At 40.7% G+C, this 18,721-nt stretch overlaps 2 protein-coding genes across 14 annotated transcripts in view; one reads left to right on the top strand and one right to left on the bottom strand.

Moving 5' to 3' along the window:
• Nucleotides 1-5,151, top strand: part of LOC110977458 (protein Hook homolog 3-like) — a 26,023-nt gene extending 20,872 nt beyond the window's left edge. For all 4 annotated transcript variants that reach the window (XM_022231621.2, XM_087144006.1, XM_022231625.2 and 1 more), the window contains one exon: nucleotides 340-5,151. In XM_022231621.2, the coding sequence (XP_022087313.1) occupies nucleotides 340-483 (144 nt within the window). In that variant the 3' untranslated portion in view covers nucleotides 484-5,151. The remainder of the gene's footprint in view (nucleotides 1-339) is intronic.
• slc35d1 (solute carrier family 35 member D1) lies at nucleotides 5,027-18,721 on the bottom strand. Of its 10 annotated transcripts, none has more exons than XM_022231517.2 (13): nucleotides 18,573-18,721; nucleotides 17,136-17,169; nucleotides 16,421-16,507; nucleotides 15,287-15,354; nucleotides 15,060-15,131; nucleotides 14,730-14,798; nucleotides 14,485-14,587; nucleotides 13,936-14,096; nucleotides 13,260-13,338; nucleotides 12,457-12,539; nucleotides 11,863-11,963; nucleotides 9,681-9,737; nucleotides 5,027-8,995 (listed from the first exon to the last, which is right to left on the bottom strand). In XM_022231517.2, exons 1-12 carry the CDS (start codon nucleotides 18,683-18,685, stop codon nucleotides 9,724-9,726), a joined length of 984 nt encoding a protein of 327 aa, XP_022087209.2. In that variant the 5' UTR covers nucleotides 18,686-18,721; the 3' UTR covers nucleotides 5,027-8,995; nucleotides 9,681-9,723. The 10 variants fall into 10 exon arrangements, 8 of the variants coding, with proteins under 8 accessions (XP_022087209.2, XP_022087208.2, XP_022087210.2 ...); XM_022231516.2 differs by having other exon boundaries at nucleotides 5,027-7,273; XM_022231518.2 differs by having other exon boundaries at nucleotides 11,878-11,963.

Here is an 18,721-nt window from a genome sequence, read left to right as displayed (position 1 = left end):
CTCACCTCTAGTATTCCTCATAAGTTCCTCTTTCTAATAAAAAGCTTCTCAGTAATTTCATCCTTTCTCAAGTTTTCACACACCTTATCTCAGTGTGGAAGTCCCATTCATGCCACTGATTTATCTTTTCCTAAATCCACACCTCTCCCCAAACTTACACCCGACCATCAGTTACATCTGGATTACGCTGTGAATTTGAGATCCACTTATTTCCTATTTCCTGTTATGTCTGACAAGAAGGTCAGGGTTTGAATGACCAGTGAGTGCATTCATGTTTCACTTTACTGGTTTTTGTTTTTGTGAACTCTCTTTCTCAACAACCACTTCCTTGACCTGCAGGGCATGCACATGCATCGCAAGGCAGCCGAGGACAGGCTAGCCAACTCCAGCACCGGTCAGTCCTTCCTTGCCCGCCAACGCCAAGCCTCCAACCGCCGCTCTCAGGCCATCATCAGCGGTCACTCCTCCAACGCCACGAGGTGAAAAGGTCAATCGGGTCACGAGGTTCAAAGTTCACTTCAGGTGAACCCTCACCTTTCTTGGAAATTGTAAAACGGTCCCACCCTAGGAGAATTCCTCACAGGCAAGGTGGCACTCTAATTAAAACTATCCCTGTTCACGGTTACTGAGCAGCTCTTGGTGGTTAAAAATTCAGGGCTCAATGTCAAAGTTGTGCTTGCAATTAAAATGAAATCACTGCTTACCAAAGCCAAGAATTCTCCTACACTTAGGGTTTCTCGTGGGTTGCCTCCATTCTTTTGTAGGCTTTTGTGCTTATAAGGTTGATACAGTTTGTCTGTGCTAGCTCAGTGTATCCAAAAGTGCAGTGTGTGAGTGCACAGTGCAGTAGGTTACAGAATGTACAGAATCGAGTCCAGACCACTGCTTAAGCGCCAGAGTTGTGGTGGTGTTCAGATCGACACACGACCACCACCAGCCAATTAGAGGGTCTCCGTCTGGTCTCAAGCCAGAAGCTGTTCGTGTGTCATTGTGCTGGTCCCACCATTTGTGATGGAGTTTGAGCAATTCGATAGCAACTCGGCTGAGTGGTGTCACCGCCCAAGCCCTCACCCTGATGCCATGACTTCACTCCATATAAGGGCAATCATGCATATTCACACCAGAGGTCTTAACCACTTCGTGCTGGGGTACCCGGTTTCAGGGACATAGGCTTTATACATGAAGCTGGGGAGTCTGAAACCGGACAAAAGACCGTACTAGAAACGAAAGACTGAGCTGCTTGGCATTACCAACATTTTTTCAGTTGTCAATGGCGGAGGAAATCCATCATTGTTTTGAAAGATTATACCACTGTTTGTGGCATTCAGCGCGAGCGGATTACCACCGGGGACAAAAGCGCTCCAGCGATGAGCGATACAATAAGGCTACATGCTAATCTGCCCCCCATTGAAAAGACGTCAGCAGCGCACTGTGCCAGTTTCGGGAACAAAAGAAAATTACATAACACCGCACAATCTGGGCTCTTTTTACAAGGCAGCAGGCTTGGCTGAAATATTCTGGCATCAATAAATGTTGTCTTTCAGATTAGAGTAGCCACTAGAGAGTCATTCATGTAAGTGTTAACCCTCCGCTGCACAGGGCCGATTTTTTTTAACATCCAGTAAATGAAGTTATGAATTTTTAAAGAATTTCGAAAACAGAAAAAAAAGAAAAGTCACACGGCCCAGCAGAATCAACATGGATATATGGGCTTGGCGCGAAGTGGTTAAAGGATGGCATGGGTCTTTCCCTGGTGCTTTTGACTCGGCTGTGGATTCCTTGGACCTCACCAAAGTTTTAAGAAGAGAAAGCAGCCACTAAAGCTGCATTCTTCTTCATTTTCCCTTCCCTCCAAGAATATTCGTCTCCCGTTCTCCACCTCTGTTCGCTTCATGACTTGACCTTTGACCTCCATTGTAAATACAAAAATGAGCGTACATCAGTGTATGCTTCACAGATCAATAATATATTTTATTATGGGGCATTTCCAACGACCGTTTTGGAAATAAGCTGTCTTTGCAGGCATACGGAATGTTTGACGCGTTATAAATAAAGATAAACCACTTTAAACTTATCTGTGACCTGTCAGGAATTTTTTTTAATGGCATCATACTTTAATGTTAAACCTCATTTAAGTGATTTTCGTGTATGTTGTTTTTAATTGTGTGTATGGTACATGTTGCTTTATTGTGTCTAGGGTAGTGTTTACTTTAACCCACCTTGCTTTGCACGTATGATAAACTGTACATTGATTTTATTTACTCAACCGTGAAAAAAGCGAAGAATGTTTATGTCATGAAAGAGGGATTCAACCGATGGGGGATAATTCGCCATTTTGTACGACGGGTGTGGTGTTATAAGCAGTAACTTGTTTCTGTTGTTGGTCCTTAGTTGAGCGTTTTTGGGAACTGGTTGCTTTCACTTTAACTGTGGAGTTGAAAAGAAGGCCTTATGGTGGTAACTGCTCAGGGACCCAATCCCTCAAATCACAGACATTCTTCTGCTTTTATCAAATGCTTGTCAGTATTATGGGGAACTTTTATTCGAGTTTTTTGCGCAGAAGTGGTGATTTGCTGATCCTAAATGCCATCTATGCACCTACAGGCTGCTTGCTTTGCAGTCTATGAGGAAATCGTCAAGCCGAAACAGATTGTCAGAGTGCGGACAAATCCTTTGAACCCAGTGGCAGAAAATGGGACAGTCTGTCAAATAGTTCTGATAATGCAGAGCTTAACAATTTTACCAGAATCATGAATGTGGTTAACATTCGTGTGAAAAATCCTGTAAATAATGTCTATGAAAAACTGGAAACAATTCACAGAATTTTTGAGGGCCTTTTTTACTCGAGGGACTTCTTTCAATCAGTGTTTGGGACTTTTTGTCTTTTTTAAATACAGAAATCAGTGTGTCTTCTGCGGTAGAAATAGACTTCTTAAAGTTCATCTCCAATTTTAAATTACTTATTTGTACTTGTTGAATCAAACTTCTTGATGCTGGGTAGAGCAGGGATGCTGATAATATTTCATCAGATGTCCTAGTACAACAGCAAAGCCAGTCAACACATAGGATACCTCAGAGAATGAATGTACGATTCGCGGTTGCCTGTTGAGGCCGCAGTTAGCCCCAAATTAATTGCTATGAATTGGAGCACCATGAAATTCTGCCTTCCTTGGACAGGAAATTGATGGACAACATTCCTACGGCTTTATCAAGATTCATAATTTAGCATTATTGCATCTGTACCTGCGAACAGGGTATTTATTCTCCAAAATGTTATTTGCCCGAGTGTCGGCATTCATGCTACAAACAATGGCGGTTTTGAATTGGGAATTTGATGTCTCAAAACAGTTCCTCTTTGTAATCATTTCAAACTTTCTCTGAGGCTACGAGTCTGAAATGCTCATAATGATTCACTTAAAGAAGTCAAAGAGCTTGGTCGACTTGGCCTTGGTGATAGCGCCTGATTCTTGCTGGGCCACTAAATGTTTCAGAACAACCAACTTGAAAAAGATCTCAGTTGCAGTACATGGAGGTGATGCCACATGAAATGCTTGGTAATTAAATGCCGCTTGGGAAGTGTTCTTTTTTTTTTTTCCTTAGAAAACTTTGCTTTGTCAGTGCCGTAGAAATCTCAGTTTTCTATGCTTTTGAAATAGCCCCATCACTCAATGCTGCAGCCGGATAACGAAATGCGCACGCAGGCGTGTATTGTCTTGCTTTCCGTTTTGTTTTACTTGTTAATGAAATACACCACTTTCACTTTGCGTTCATCAAGTGAAATGGATGAAATTCATAAGCATGCGCTAGATTTATGTATTAATCTGTACCTCGCCAAAGAGCGAGTTTAAGCTATTCACTGTTGGTTCTGAAAATCCAGTTACTCAGTACGTAAGTGTAAGTTGGAGCAATTGCCCGTGGTCTACCACTGAGTAGTTTCCCTGGTATGCTGTGTACAAAATACATGTATATACTGGGCACCATGCAAAAATTGACCAGCGGTTGACCAAGGTTGATGTTCAATCTTGCTCCAAGAGGTTGAAATTAAACATGGGGGCAATTGCTGTGTATTTTCACTGTGCAAAGAGTTCCTTCAATCTTCTGCAACTTGAAGAGCTCTTATTTGTGAAGGTTTTGGTTGGTTTCCGTTTGTTGTAGCTTTGTTTCATGCAGTTTTTAAATCCAAATTGGTAGAGATTTCTTTTCCCCATCAGGTCAGTTTTGCAAAGTTCTGAAGGACCTGCCACTTCTTATGCATTAACCCTAACACTCCTCAGTCCTCCAACAGGTGTAGGATTGAGGAGGGTTAGGGTTAACCCTCCATACCCCAAACCTCATAATCTTCAGACTCCTCAAGTTCTGTCTCGATTCTTTCTCTCGCGCAGTTTACATGCAGTGTGCAGGTGTGCTTTGCAAGTCAAACCTTACATAGGCCGCGTCCGAATTACTCGGCTATGGCTTAAAATTACACACAACTCTATGGGAACTGGCTTCAGCCGCTACCATCGACTCGTGCATAATTTCAGGCCACAGCCAAGTAATTTGGATACAGCCATAGTTTCGTTTGTGGTAAACTCAGGGCGATCAGTTGGACTCCCCCCCCACCCCCAAAAATATACCCTCTGTGGCTCTTTAAAACACTGGAGTGAAACCCTTGCCTTAACAGTAGGCCTCTGTACTGATGGTACACTTTGTTTCCACGCATGCTTTCCTATGGGCAACAGGAGATAACAGAGTTGAAGTTCTAGAGAGAAATGTACAGTACACGTGAACGAATAGTAACCTCATCGGTACAAAGGCCTATGCTGTAATGAAGTAAAGCTTAGAAACCCCCCATATATCTAGAATTTCGATTTTGACAGGTGGCGGGCTAATGAACTCTACAGTTATTTCAATTGGACAAGAATTGTAATTATGTTAACAAATGTAAATAAGAAATTATGTACACTCCTCACTTGTCACATATACAGTAAGATAGTTTACTTATGATTTTAATCTAGCGACACATTTGAACACCAGAACGAGACCATTTCTTAATGTACAGTTACTTTTATTGAAACTTACATAATGATGTACCACATGTAGTGGACTCATTTTTAAAGTTCACATGGAGTCTCTCAAATAAATGAAAACAAAAGATTTATGCTAACAGTATGGCCAGTGTCATGTCGTACTTGTACATGAAATGACGGTACTCTATTACATTGAAGCTCGTAGCAGAAGTGAAGTAAATTTACCAAAACAAAATAACACCCCTGATGAGGTACTTGAATATCACAGTAGTTGCAGCAACTTTAAAAATCAAACGGAAACTTTAAAATATACTTTTCAACAGATGCATCACACACGTCAAATATAAAAAAAAACACGATTTGTTGGTAGATCTTTCATAAACAAATTTACGGGAAACAAAAGCAACTTGCATGTGTTGATGCTAATCACTTAAAAGATTATATTACAAAAACGGGCAATTTCAACTCTTGCCGATTGGGTAGAGCGAGCCTCTTTGATATTCCAGCAATGTTTGCATGGTATGGAGGCTGGAGCGTGCCGTGGATCATTTGTAATGACCACCGCACAAGTCAGATTGGACCCTATCACATGCTGACTTATGCACACTTAACGTGCTCCTTTGGACGTGATGCCAGGTGTTGAAATTTCTAACTGCCTTACCTCAAAGTATCACACTGGCTCACAGATCACAATACATGACCTGATCTTTAAAAAAAGACACCGCTTATAAAATCCAAACTGTCAAGAAACTCTACAAAACAGCAAATAGACTACATGTACCTCCCTGGGTGTTCCTCTGGCTATGAACTTTTGAAACCAACATTGACCAGTTTAGGCACGACAGTTCACACCAATCCAGAAGGCTGCATGGCCGGCACTTATTCAGACGACCAACTTTCAACAAGGATTCAAATACTTCCACTACCCAAGAACAATTCCTGGATGGAATCACTAGTCGGAAGCAATCACGCCAGTTTAGGACATTTTCAAATTGAGCCAGCCTTAGTGTGGATGTTAAAAGTTTATTTCAATGGCCTTAAGTTCAATGGCCACCAGGATCCGCCAGTGTCACCTATCCTAAACCCTGACTAATTATCTTAAAATATCAGGTAGATTTTGAAAGAGAAGAAAAGGTTTGTGCACAAGCGCACTGTTACAATAATCAACAGAGAACTTGATAGGATTAATGAAAAACTCAAAGGATTGTGAAACTAAAAATCTGACATGGAGTGCTGCATTAGTAGCTTCAAGATCAAAGCATGTGATATTTTCATTCGGCATGCAACATGCAGCTTGATGGTTTCTCGCAATGGAGCACAATGCACTAAGCCATGCAGCACCACATTTCAGGCTTGACTCTAACCCCCAAGGATGTATGTAAAATCATATTAAAATTGGAGGATGAATGGATGAGGAGGGATCCCCCACACACTTTCGGAGAGGCCTCTTAAAATAATATAGCCGCAAACATCAGAAATATGCTGTCTTTGGATGACCTCTTTCACATTTAGCTTTTGAACCTTCACGCTCTCCAGCTGTGGCTGTCGTTTCTCAAAAAGGTTTGATGAATTCCCCAAACTGAACCCGTGGTCACCTTAACTACCCATTGATCTGAATTTACAACTTATTTATATATTCAGGACTTTTTGCATCAGCAAAACTCGCTTCAGGGAGCATACTTCAATGTGTTTCACATCTTCACTATGTCATTTCTCCAACTGGATGAATTTAAACATTTCCAATCAACTCCGTCCTAAAAATCAACACATTCACGAAAGTAATGACTAATGTTTTCAACAATTTAAAAGTGACTTTGAGAGAAAGAGTCCGACTATTCTTGAATTATTCTGTACTAGAGGTTTTTTCCAACCCTCAAACACTGTCTTTGTGGTGTACAAGCTGTTCCCACTGGTCATTCAACCAGGCTAAAAGCTGTTCCCACTGGTCATTCAACCAGGCTTCAAGTTTATCTAACTTCTCATTGTCTGAGTGTCTTCGTCGCAGAAGACCACAGAAGTGGATGCACAGCTCAGTGTGACTATATCCAATAGAAGCGTTTATTTTCGGGGACGTAGAGGTCTCTTCAAAGCCTTAAAAGATCCCCAACCGATGTCGGGGGGGGGGGGGAGGTTCTCGTTGAGCTCCTGGATCAGCAGTGGCTATTGCTCTGCACTCCCATTCTTGGTATAATTCTCTACAGGGGTTGGTGGTTCCCCTCTGTTTGACATCTGCACCTGGACAGTCTCAGTGTCTTCACGGACGTCTGAAAATGTGGCCAATCCAATCATTTTATTTTCAATAATCTTCACGGCAGGGTCTAGAAGGTACTGATATATGCCTGTCATTTCATACGTTAATCAACTACAAAGCTACTGACAGCACTGCCGCTGTTTTATGAACTAATACTACTCTTAACTAATGAAACACCGTGTTAAAGAAAGTTCAAGATGAAAGCTCATTTTTCTCTGCCGATGAAACGTTAATCCACACGTGAGGGTTAACTGGGCATACCATAGTCAAGTCCATCACATTTTTACAAGTGGTCAAGTCTGAAATCAAGCTGCAAGATCTTCAAATGGTCAGCGACAAAAGAGATACTGAAATTGTCATCCTGCCACTTGTGACTGGGTTTGTGAAGGGACTTGTGACTAGTCTTGTGACAGAGTCGACTACGGCCCTGGTGCAGTGGAATGAACTAGCTGGTTTAGTCTGTTAATGAGGTTAGACAGAGAGTTGTGCTTTGATTCAGGGAAAATTTGAAATTGGAAATTTGAAATTGGAAGTTTTAATTTGAAAAACTACGTAAAAGGGGGGCCACAGAACATAAAATATAAATCTCTGCAACATCTTTTCATTTTCACTCTCCAAAAAAAAAAATAAACTCATGAAGCTTTCATCTGAAAAACAGATTACCAACATACATATATCCGACTGTGTCTAACCCATGCACTAAGGATTCTTAAAATGGTTTTTATCATCCCAACAAAACAACGGGACTTTATGAAAGGCAAAAGGTGGGAAGTTTTCACATCAAGTTCTAAAATATTTGCCACCATCACAGAGAAAAACGGTTGTTTCTCTTTGATGAAAATGTGAACTTATGATGCCAACACGCATCACACCGCTCTAGCGAAAGCAGGCTTTACACGGGGCTCAATTGTAACTTTAGGGGGACAGGGTGGGGAAGGTGGAAATTGCTTTCTGAAAGTGGGAACGGTTACTCAAAGGAAAGAAAATGTTTTGTATCTCATTCATTAGCACTTTCTTGCCAGAAAGAATCAATTATTTGAAATTAAAGGGCAGGAAAGGGAATTTTCAAGTGCGAATGCCCACAACACACAAGTAACTTTACATCAATTTTCCTAAGTATTCATAAAAATAGACCTCTGAAAAAATGCAACCTTAAACAAATATCTTGGTATTTACACTGCAAAATATAAAATAAGAAATATTTAGATTTAAAAGTGGCTTTATTTGTAAATTTAAAAAAACCTAGTTATACTTTCTTAGAAATGATAACACTTGAATTGTGGCCTTATTTTTCCCCCATAAATCATTTTCAGGCTATATCCATGGCTATATCCAGAGGCTATATCCAAAATGGCCTTCATGAGCTACGGCCCTGTTTGTTATAGGTATGCGCCAATACATTTGGAGTGGAGAAGGACTAGTTCTCAAGTTAGACATGCAACTGGGATGTGTCCATCTCGCACCATTGGGAAGAAGTGTCATGAGTTGTCTGCATTTTTAATTGCAGAATGCAAGCAGTGCGAGGAGTCGTTTTCCCAAAGATGTTCTTTTTAGCCCCCAACTTTAAGAGGGCTTTGTTTTCGGCACGAGACCTCAATTATCCCGTGAACAATAATTTCTGAAACTTGTCAGGCAAGTGAAGACATCTATTGTGAGGAATTCTCCTGGGTTTCAGTTCATTCCAATGAAGGACTTTGCTGTCATGGTTATTCATAGTTCACTCTCATGTGTTGAACTGCATGTGAAGCACAAATCAATGGGAAAAGTCAGCACAATTACATGGTCCATTTGGCCTACCCGTCTCACAAAAAGGGACATTTCATGGGAAGGGCATGTTTGATTTTCATAAAACTGGAGGCAAATCGATCACAAACCATCAGTGTAATCTCTCTAGAATACTCACAATGATAATAAACCATACTGCAGTGATATCACATAAACGCTGAACATTTTTAGGGTTAGGAAGGGCAACGACCCCTGAGGTGTATGAGAAGTTAAACGGATATTAGCACTAGGGCTTAGGCATTTATCAAGCACCTGTTACTTTGTACACGACAATCCTACACATCGTCAAATTATGCCTCTTCATTTATGAACACTAACACTTCAAAACTTGTGTGGCTTCATCAGGCAATCAAATATTACCCCAAACCCTCAATTCTGGTGTCACCTGCCATCAAATGCTCAAATAGCACCCTCTCTTGATTCTGGCAGACGAATGAGTTGCAACATCCTACTGAATGTATTTTTTTTCCCCAATCAGATGTCTTGTATTGAAGGCAATGAATGCCGAGTTTTAACAAGCAAGTTTAACTTCACAATTCAACTGAAGTCTGGCTCACTGGCTGATGTCACCAGTGCGCGTGACTGATACGGATATGTTACCTGTCTGATATCATGTGACCATCAGAGACATTTACCTGCCTTGAGCTAACACACTCCTGAGAGAAGATATATATTTTTTTACTGCTTGGAATCTGTACAGAAACAAGGCAAGAAGCAAAGAAGAAAGAGTGATGCCAGACCACCAACGGAACCTCTGTGAATGAGTCGGTGATGGTATTTTCACATTAGTCTGTTATCAGGTGCTGTACACACCACCTCTGTGCATTAAAACTGTCACTTTAACTCAAACCTTTTCCCAAACTATTGGTCACTTTAGTCAAAGAGATAGATTTAATCCACAGTAGCGGTCTGTACAGCACATGACAAGAGACTCATACGAAATCCCTTCACCAACTCATTCACTGAGGCCTTGTGCTGAATAATTCAGCAGTAGCTAAAGCGTAAGCTATTTGGCAAGTCAGAGCATCCAATTTGTCAAACAGGTTTTCAAAGCTTGTGTTCCATTTACAACGCAGTCTGCAGTATGATGCCATCTCAGTAATGACTTTTAAATCTATCCATCATCTTCTTTTGCAACCGCTCCCCATAAAAAAACCACACGCACACAAAGTTATCGCAGGAATAAATACAAACATAAGCCCCGAAAAGAGAGTTGGTGAAGGCAATCATGGTGGTTGGTTGTAAATTGAATGGTAAACTACTCTTTTCTCAATCAGTACATGTGCTTTCATCGTAATAAATTCAATTATTGCAGCTATTGCCTTGACTGCACTCTATCAAAAACACATATTCTGACTTTCAAGGTCCTATGTTAGGAATCGAGCTGTCTAGTTAGACTACATGGACTGCATACAAAGGCTTTTCATAAAACCAAACAAAAGACAGTTATGTTTTCAGAACCCTTGAAAAAGTAGGGAGAGTAAGTGGGAAAAGAGAGGGCCTAACAATTTTTTCAGGCAAAATATGTTTGGGTGGGATTTTAAATTCTTTCAGAATACTCAAAGACACAGCTTTGCTCCTTCACAACTTCTAGCTGGAATGCACAGGCACAATTGACAGTCTAAAAGTTAGAAGTGCCGGGACAAAAATTGTCAGCCTGATTCCAACCACATGACCTCACTGTAGGCGCTAGCCTAAGAAAAGGAACTCAACTCTAATACTGTTAAAAGTACTATTATCATATTGAATGAAAGAAAAATGGTTAAGCCTGTAGCCTGAGGCCGTTTGATATATGTACAGGGAAAAAGAATCTGTGATCGTGACATGGACCGATATGGAGACAATGTCTGGAAACGAGAAATGGCTTGTTGATTGCACTCAATGTGACAGGTCAAGCTGAATGAGTGAAGTCAGAGATAAATGCATGACTGGCTTTGAACACGCCAGATAACAAGTTCGTGACGCATGCCCAGGGGTTGATTTGCAATTCAGGTTAATGCCAGTGATGGAAACCTTGAAAATGTTGACAACTAATGTGCCTATCAGGTTATGCACGACAAAACTGTATCTACGGCGCATTTGTGAGAGGCCGATAGCAGCCCTGACTGTGTCAATGGCCATTTTTTTTTAGAAAAACACGATGACTGAAGACGAACTTCAAATAGAGAAGCGAGGGTGTGGGTGAAGGTATCGGGGTACATGATAACCCGTTAATTGCTCTCCAGCCTCTTAACAGTTGCTAACTCTTTATTTTGAAGGGGGGACGTTCGTTTATCCTTTTTTTTCTTAAGAAGAGGTCCTTCTACATATTATTCAAATGATGTGAAATGTTTGCATTTCTGTGTAAACGTTTTTATAAAATCCCCCTTCGCATTTTGACCACACTGTGAATTTGTCACATTTCCAAGAATTTTGTTTTCCTCACAGGGGAGGGAAATTGCTGCTAGACAGTGGAATCTCTTTAATAACTAACTGATAATGTATGGCACTGATAAACTTACATGTGTATGCAATGCATGTGCAGGTGGAGCCATGCCCTCCCCCACACCCTCTGCCTACCGGTCTGACAGGGCATCAACAACTGTTTCATGAATGGAAGAAACTGGCATCTTATCTGACGCCATCATGTACAAGAATACACAACTGACATCACAGCTGCGTCATGAAATGGAACAACGTACCTACTGCTATTTCATGAATGCCGTTAACTAACGACTCCTCTACTGTTTAAAATACGGCTGTGACAAATTTTTTTCGGGAGAATGGCAAGAGTGGGAAATATGCGACAGAAGGGTCACTACACCACGTTCACTGTACCCTTTTCAGATTTACCAGCTCCTTGATCTCCCGACGTTGTCTTTGGGGGTGCTTGTTTATCAACAAACGTGAAATAGGAGTAGACCACACTTCCGGCAACACTGCAAAGACAGACAGAGCGCGTCGACTGTGTTGAGAAAGGGTGCACGCCATAAATGTTTCTTAGACACACCTTTTGTGGGACTTTATATTCCTTCAAGGTATGAATATCCCTTAAAACATATTGGAAAGTGCAGTCTTATACAGATACAAAAATCAGTCAATACAATACAAACTTAAAAGGCACCGAAATGGCAGCTAAACTAGCAAAACTGAATTTGAAATTACGGTTGATAATTGAGAAGCAAAGGTGTATTTTCAGGGGTTGCATTTTAAAATACTGCATTGCTTATTACCGTTTACATGTACATGTAGAGACGTTTTTCCTCTTGGTGTGCACAGAAATGGGACACTCGAGACAATCAGGCAAAATGTTCCAGACCCTCAAAAGTGGCATTTGGTATTTCAGAAAGGGGGAAAAAATAAAATCCTCAATGTTTGCGAGGATCTGCCTGAGATTTAACTTATTCAAGGTGGTGTCTTTGAAATATGTACCTTATGTTCAGCCCGATGAAGTTGATTAAGCTGAAAATGTAATCTCCTCCGAAAACCATGCCGATGTAGGTTATCATTACATTCTACAAAATACAAATAAAGAAACACAGCAATGTGCAGCAAGTTGACATGAGAAAAGGCCAGCTTCAAAATTGTGAACAGCAGTGCTTTTTGCAAAGATTTGCGCAAGCTTGGACGACCATGGACGATGGGAACAGAAAAACACTCTACACTGAAAACGAATGAGATGCAAGGCATTTTAAATTATTCAAAATGTGTAATATTTATCTGAAATCCAACACATTATTCAATTATTATTATTAAACTTATTAATTATTAACCTTAACTTACCTAGTAATTTTGCTTGGAATAGTTCTGAATTTTCCTAAAATCCTTGACTTTTTCAAGCTGCAATAAGGTTCAAAGTAAAGCAACAGGTGGCTGGGCTCTGCCTCCAAAAACCTGGCCAAGTTTTTAATGATGTGGGGGGTGTTGGTTGGTTGGTTTAGGGATCAATATGGACCGCTGGATGCTTGACATTCCCACTAACCCGCTCTGAGCGGAACAAAAGAGGGCATGTTTTTTTGGTAATCACCGCATAGGCGCTGAGTACGTGTAACTAATTTACTCCACCTTGTATGGTCTTTGCGTACACGCAGAAGGCGTGCAAGAACCCGCTTGTAACCACCTGTCTTTCTTTTGCCGAATGGGGGTGCACTTCAGCTCGGGGCAGGTACCAACGATAAGCAAATTTGACATTAAAATTAAAGGAGTATGCATCAGGAGGATTGTAAACGGCGTACCTTCACACAGCCAACAATAGTGGTAGTCAAAGCTGAGTTGTATGATGTACATAATACCACAGAATAAATTAACAGAAACCTGGAACAGAGAAAACATGAGAGATACAAAAAGTTGAAATTTTTAATCTCACTGTTCCTTATCAACATTTAAAAATGCAGATGTTTTGTGTCAAGGTACGTGGAATACTGTTGTACACACTGAAATCAAACTGAAATCTGAGAATTCAAATCTGAATGTAAGTTTTCCTGAGAAGATAAGGTAAAAGACGTCTCAGCAAACTTAGAACCATAATACTGCTCAATATTTGTTGGCCTCCGAGGACAACATCAGCACAGGGTATTTTCAGCACATCCTAGCAGTCAAGGGCCTCATCTAAATCACTTGCCAGGAACGACATGTGAGTATGTGGGAAGTGGACGAGGCTGCTGTCCCCTCCGAGCGGGAACGGGAGAGGGTGCCATTTTGCATAGAAACGACGCCCCTCAGGAGGGAATTTAAGGCATGTGCGCGCACAGGTTGATGGACACTCAGCACTGTGCCACACTGAGCGGCAACAACCTATGTGCCATCTTTGCAAGTGCGCCAAGCATGAGCGTGAGGTCGAAAAACTTCCGACCGGACTGTCTCTTCTTTGCCGACGAGGGGGCACCTCTAGTGAAAGCGGACTTGACTTACCCTATTACGGAAGACAAGATAAACTGTACAACAAAGCTGGGATCGTTCCACAATGGATAGTCCTGCACTTTGTCTATATCACCAGAGTAGTAGCAGATACCAAGGGCTGGAAGAACCATGAAGACGGCGTTGTAATACAAAAGGCCGTACTTTCCCAATTCCTGAAAAGAAAGCAGAATGCAAGAACAACTCGCTGATGAAGCTTTACATCTTGGGCGATTCGTTCTGCATAAGAATAATAGCTTACAGCTGACATTCTAATCTGGGGTGACAAAGTTTATCAACTTTATGCGTGAACTGTGGGTCAAGTTTAAAAGCATGGACTACAGTTTGACCACTTACATACCCTACAGCAGAACCATTTCATAAAATCTCAGAGTTGCTCAAATTTTGCCTTTGCTTGTAACTCTTGCAACATCCATAGTTAATGACAAGCAATAATACGCCAGCAAAGAAAATCTGGACCACACTGAAACTTATTCCTGTGAAAATCTTGTTAATCTTGTTTGCTGTCTCACAGGGATTTTGACAGATATTTTTTGGTCTCACCTTTGAGTCTAGCTTTTTCTTTATGAATACCCCATTTGCAGCGGTAAAAAAGTCATTCATGAGGATGTAGAAATATCCTAAGCCGTCGAATGCCAAATCCCCACTGTGGAGAGATCGGTACAGAATTACAGCCGGATTACAAACTGATCACGGTTAACATGGACCATTCTAAAAGACATGCAGTCATACTGAAAGCAAGACATGCTCAGCAGGGTTAGAAAGAGAGACGGGGCGGAAGTTCTTACCTGGCTGCGACAAATGCACCAAGAATCATGGTGCAGACTACTATCTGTACCCTCAGGGAGGCTTTCTGTCTGTTTTAATTAAAAAAAATTTGTTTTGAAAATAGTGAATTTTTGTTTCTAAGCTAGTTGAGAAATTTAGTTCTGGAGCTATGCCTGGTTTAAATATATTGGACCACATCACTCCAGCCTCCTTTATATCAAGAGCAGTCCTTTTCTTACTGCTGTATTAAGCAACACAGCAATTGTCCATAAATTCTTTCAAATTCCTGTAAGGGCCATTTTAAACAGTGAACGTGGAAACATTTTTCTTCCATTCTGTTTTTCACTTACCCTAATACAAGGTATTCCCCTATCATGGTAAATAAAATTGAGAATCGCCGCAGCACTGTGAACATTGGCAAGCTGTCAAAAAAAAAAAGGCAGACGAATGGAAACAGTGTCATTGCTGGAAACAATAGCATGCAAGTTCATGGTCATTTTAAAGCTAGAATACCCATCTCCTCAAGTTAAGAAGATGGGGAAGGAATTTATGCGGATGGAAAGTTGAACAGACTTACTTTAATCTCTTTGTGCTTCCAAGTCCAAAACAGAGATTCCCAATGTAGATCAGAGGTAGTGGCCATATCTAGAAATCAAGAAAAAAGGAAAGAGAATGCCTACAGATGGAAGACTTTGGGAGATCATGGTGGAATCATGCCGCCCATCATCCTGGGCATTTTTTTTAAGCAAGGTTCCCAAAACTTTGAAAGTCCTTTCCATGCAGGGATCCAATAGAAGCAACTTTTGTGGACCCAATGAATTGTTAAAAGATTACATAACCAGATGATGCATTTCTAGCCAAAATACCCTGGAGGGTTAGGATGAATATATGCATAGCAGACGTGTACCATGAATTTGTGTATATGCAAAAATATGAATAAATCTAAAACTTGGGGAAATAATTCATCCCTACAGAGGGTTTGCATGGCTGCCATTTTGCAGGCCAGTGCATTTGTGCAGAACATGAAATCCAAATCCAGCACTGTAATGTAGGGCAAGTTCGATAAAGGGCCACTAGTTAACTAGCGGTTGGTTTGTCACGTGTCTAGTGCATGTGCAGTGAAGTTGAAGTGCAAACGACCCTAGTCAACCGTTGTCAGGTCGTAAGGCAGAAGGCGAGAAAAAGTGGCAGCAGGAAGGGCAAAATAGCAAAACTAAAAGTGAACATGGTCGTTAACTGGTGACATACTCTTTTACCAGCATTTTTCTTATAACTGGTCCTCTCTGCACTGTGCCGTTAAAAAGATTCACGTCAACCAACGATGCGACCAACCTCAATGGGCTGGTCCTGAATAGTTGACTAGACTAGTCCAACAAGTCCAACCAGACCAGTCAGAGTTAGTCGAACTGTGGTTAACTCTGGTCCATGATCGAAACTGTCCAATGGTGCTAATGGCAAGGTAGACCCAACAACGATGAACATCACACTGGTGCCTAGGACATAGGGTACATGTACATTTTATCTGGCCCTGGTCATAATCTTAAATCCGCATCCGTTTCCAAGTCCATGTAGGTATGCGTACCTCCTGAACTGCGATCAAAAGTTTGTTCAGTTTGTGCAATTTGGACCAACTACAGCAGCAAATCACTCCACTTATTCTAAAGGAGACTGAGTCATAATTTTCCAGATGTAAGACAGAAACCCTGTTTACCCTGATGATAATTTGTCTGCTCCAGTCTGGGAAGGTCAGGATGTGTAACTTTTTGCCCACATAAAGGATCAGGATAGTGGCAATCATCTGGGGAAAGAAAGTAGCCAATCAGCCATCAATAAAACAGGGAAACTGACTTGAAACAATTCAAGCTTTGAAAGCAAACAAACAAGAACACGTCCATAATGATTTCCACATATCAGACTTGAGAAAGGTTGGGTTGGAAATACTTGGCCAACTTTGCAAGATTTATGTTCATGTAAAAGTAATTTGTAAACCACAGTATGTTACTGCATGTTCACGTACTGCCTTGCCATGCCAGGGAAAAAAATAACCTTCAGTACCATGTGACCTTTCTCACACTAAATCAATCAATAAACAGTCAATGAATTGAGTGGAATAAATTTAGCCACACAAAGCACCTGTTGTACAATGTCTATGCATGACTGCCAGAGCCACTTTTTGTTTGTATTGGAAAGAGCAAATGGAGTTTTTGCTCTGATGTATCACTCAGTTTGGTATCCTGATGAAAGTAGATACTCCATGTGGAAAATATTGTGGTTTCCTATTGGTTTACACTGTGCAAAATTATTCAAAAGGAGGTTTTTACTCCAAAGTGGCTCTGGCGCTTAAGACCCATTTTCACAGAGTGGGTCACAAATTCATTGCAGCTGCACTTTAAGTGATTCTTTTTCTGCAAACGAGTATCATTTACCTGTCCCACACCCAGGAACTGGAAAGAGGGAAACCTGTAATAAACCAGCATTGAAAGAAAAACGTTTAAAGCAGTTTGACATTGGTAACAAGTTGACATTCAGCACACAGTGTAAAAAAAGTTCTTATCCCTGCCGGAAACGTGTCATAAGAATAGCATGAAGTCAGTTCAATGATTTACTTGTTAAAAGAGTTTCTGAGACAGAATATTTTCTCCACAAAGCAGATAATCCAACAGACAAGGACATGTACATGCAAACACAATATGTAAAACTTTAATACACCGATGCTTCAGTTGTGTGACATCATGGTCAATTCCTGTGTCAGATGTGTCCCAGTCATTTTTGATGCCTGTATGTTTTCAGTACTTTTCAGACATTTTATACCAATTTAAGTAAATTTAGAGTAAAAGTTGCTGTTTAATAAAAAAAGATTAAACTCAATTATTCTTTTAAATGATTAGTGGTTCTAATGATTAATCAGGCTTGATAGACCACTTACATGTATTAATTGATTATAAGTGGATTTTTATTTTAAAAAGTACACATTTTAACATAATCATGATTGGTAAGTCTTCCTGGGGCAAATGTTTTCTTAAAAGTTGGTGCTTGGATCCGCCAACTTTCTGGATTCAGAACTGGAAAAAAAATTATAATTTTTGATTTTGAGAAGTCCCCAATCCCCAACCAAAAATTTACAGACATAAATGTAAAAAACAAAACAATTGTTTTTGCTCTACTGTCCGACTGACAGTGAAATCCCCGATTTCATTTTTGTGAGCAGTGGTCCTCAGTGGTTAGTGCCAGTGGTAAGGACAGATCTATAGGCCTACCTCTTTTTTTTCCTTTTTTGAGCAGGGGGGATTTTATTCTTCCGGGCTTCAACTTAGAAAACCATACAGAAAACCCACTGCCAGTGTTCGATACTTGTGAATGCCTTAGTCTCACAGGGAGACCCCACAGAGTGCAATATAAATCGTTGAAAATATTTCTTGTAATGGTTTTCCTGAAGACATAGGCTACCCGACATATATCTCATTATCTGCATCATAGGCATGATAGTAGTCATGTTAGTAGGTCTATATAAGGTATATTACATGACAAAGCCAAAGGTGCAAACACGTTTTTAGAAAGTGATATTTATGCGACATCATCATTTAATGTCCTCAGCCAGTACCGATCCTTGGTATCATAAACTGATTAACTGATTTTTATTGATACAATTCTACACATTCGAATATCAACTGAACTCCCCGTATATAGGCCTACGTACGTCGTGGTAGCCTGGCCACGTAGGCGTCTTACTAGACGTGACATTTTTGAAGCCTTTGCTTTGTCTGTCTGTACATGGTCAGTGTCTGTTCAATATTTGTTCACACCGTCCCACGATTAATCATAACATTTACACGTGTTGGGCCAATTTACCACATGCTACTTACTTGTACGTTGTCAGAACACTTTTGTTCACCATGACGAGCGTGAACGATGTCAACCCATAAAACAGAGCGGACAGAACACGGGCAACTCTGATATGCCCCACCTGCTCCGCCATGTTGGTCGTGCGCGTTGCCTCCGTGTCGTTGCTGTT

This window comes from Acanthaster planci, linkage group LG12 (genome assembly GCF_054643075.1).
Source record: "Acanthaster planci isolate LZ-2023a linkage group LG12, COTS_SCS, whole genome shotgun sequence".
Lineage (NCBI taxonomy): Eukaryota > Metazoa > Echinodermata > Asteroidea > Valvatida > Acanthasteridae > Acanthaster > Acanthaster planci.
This window is presented reverse-complemented; position numbering and strand designations above follow the sequence as displayed.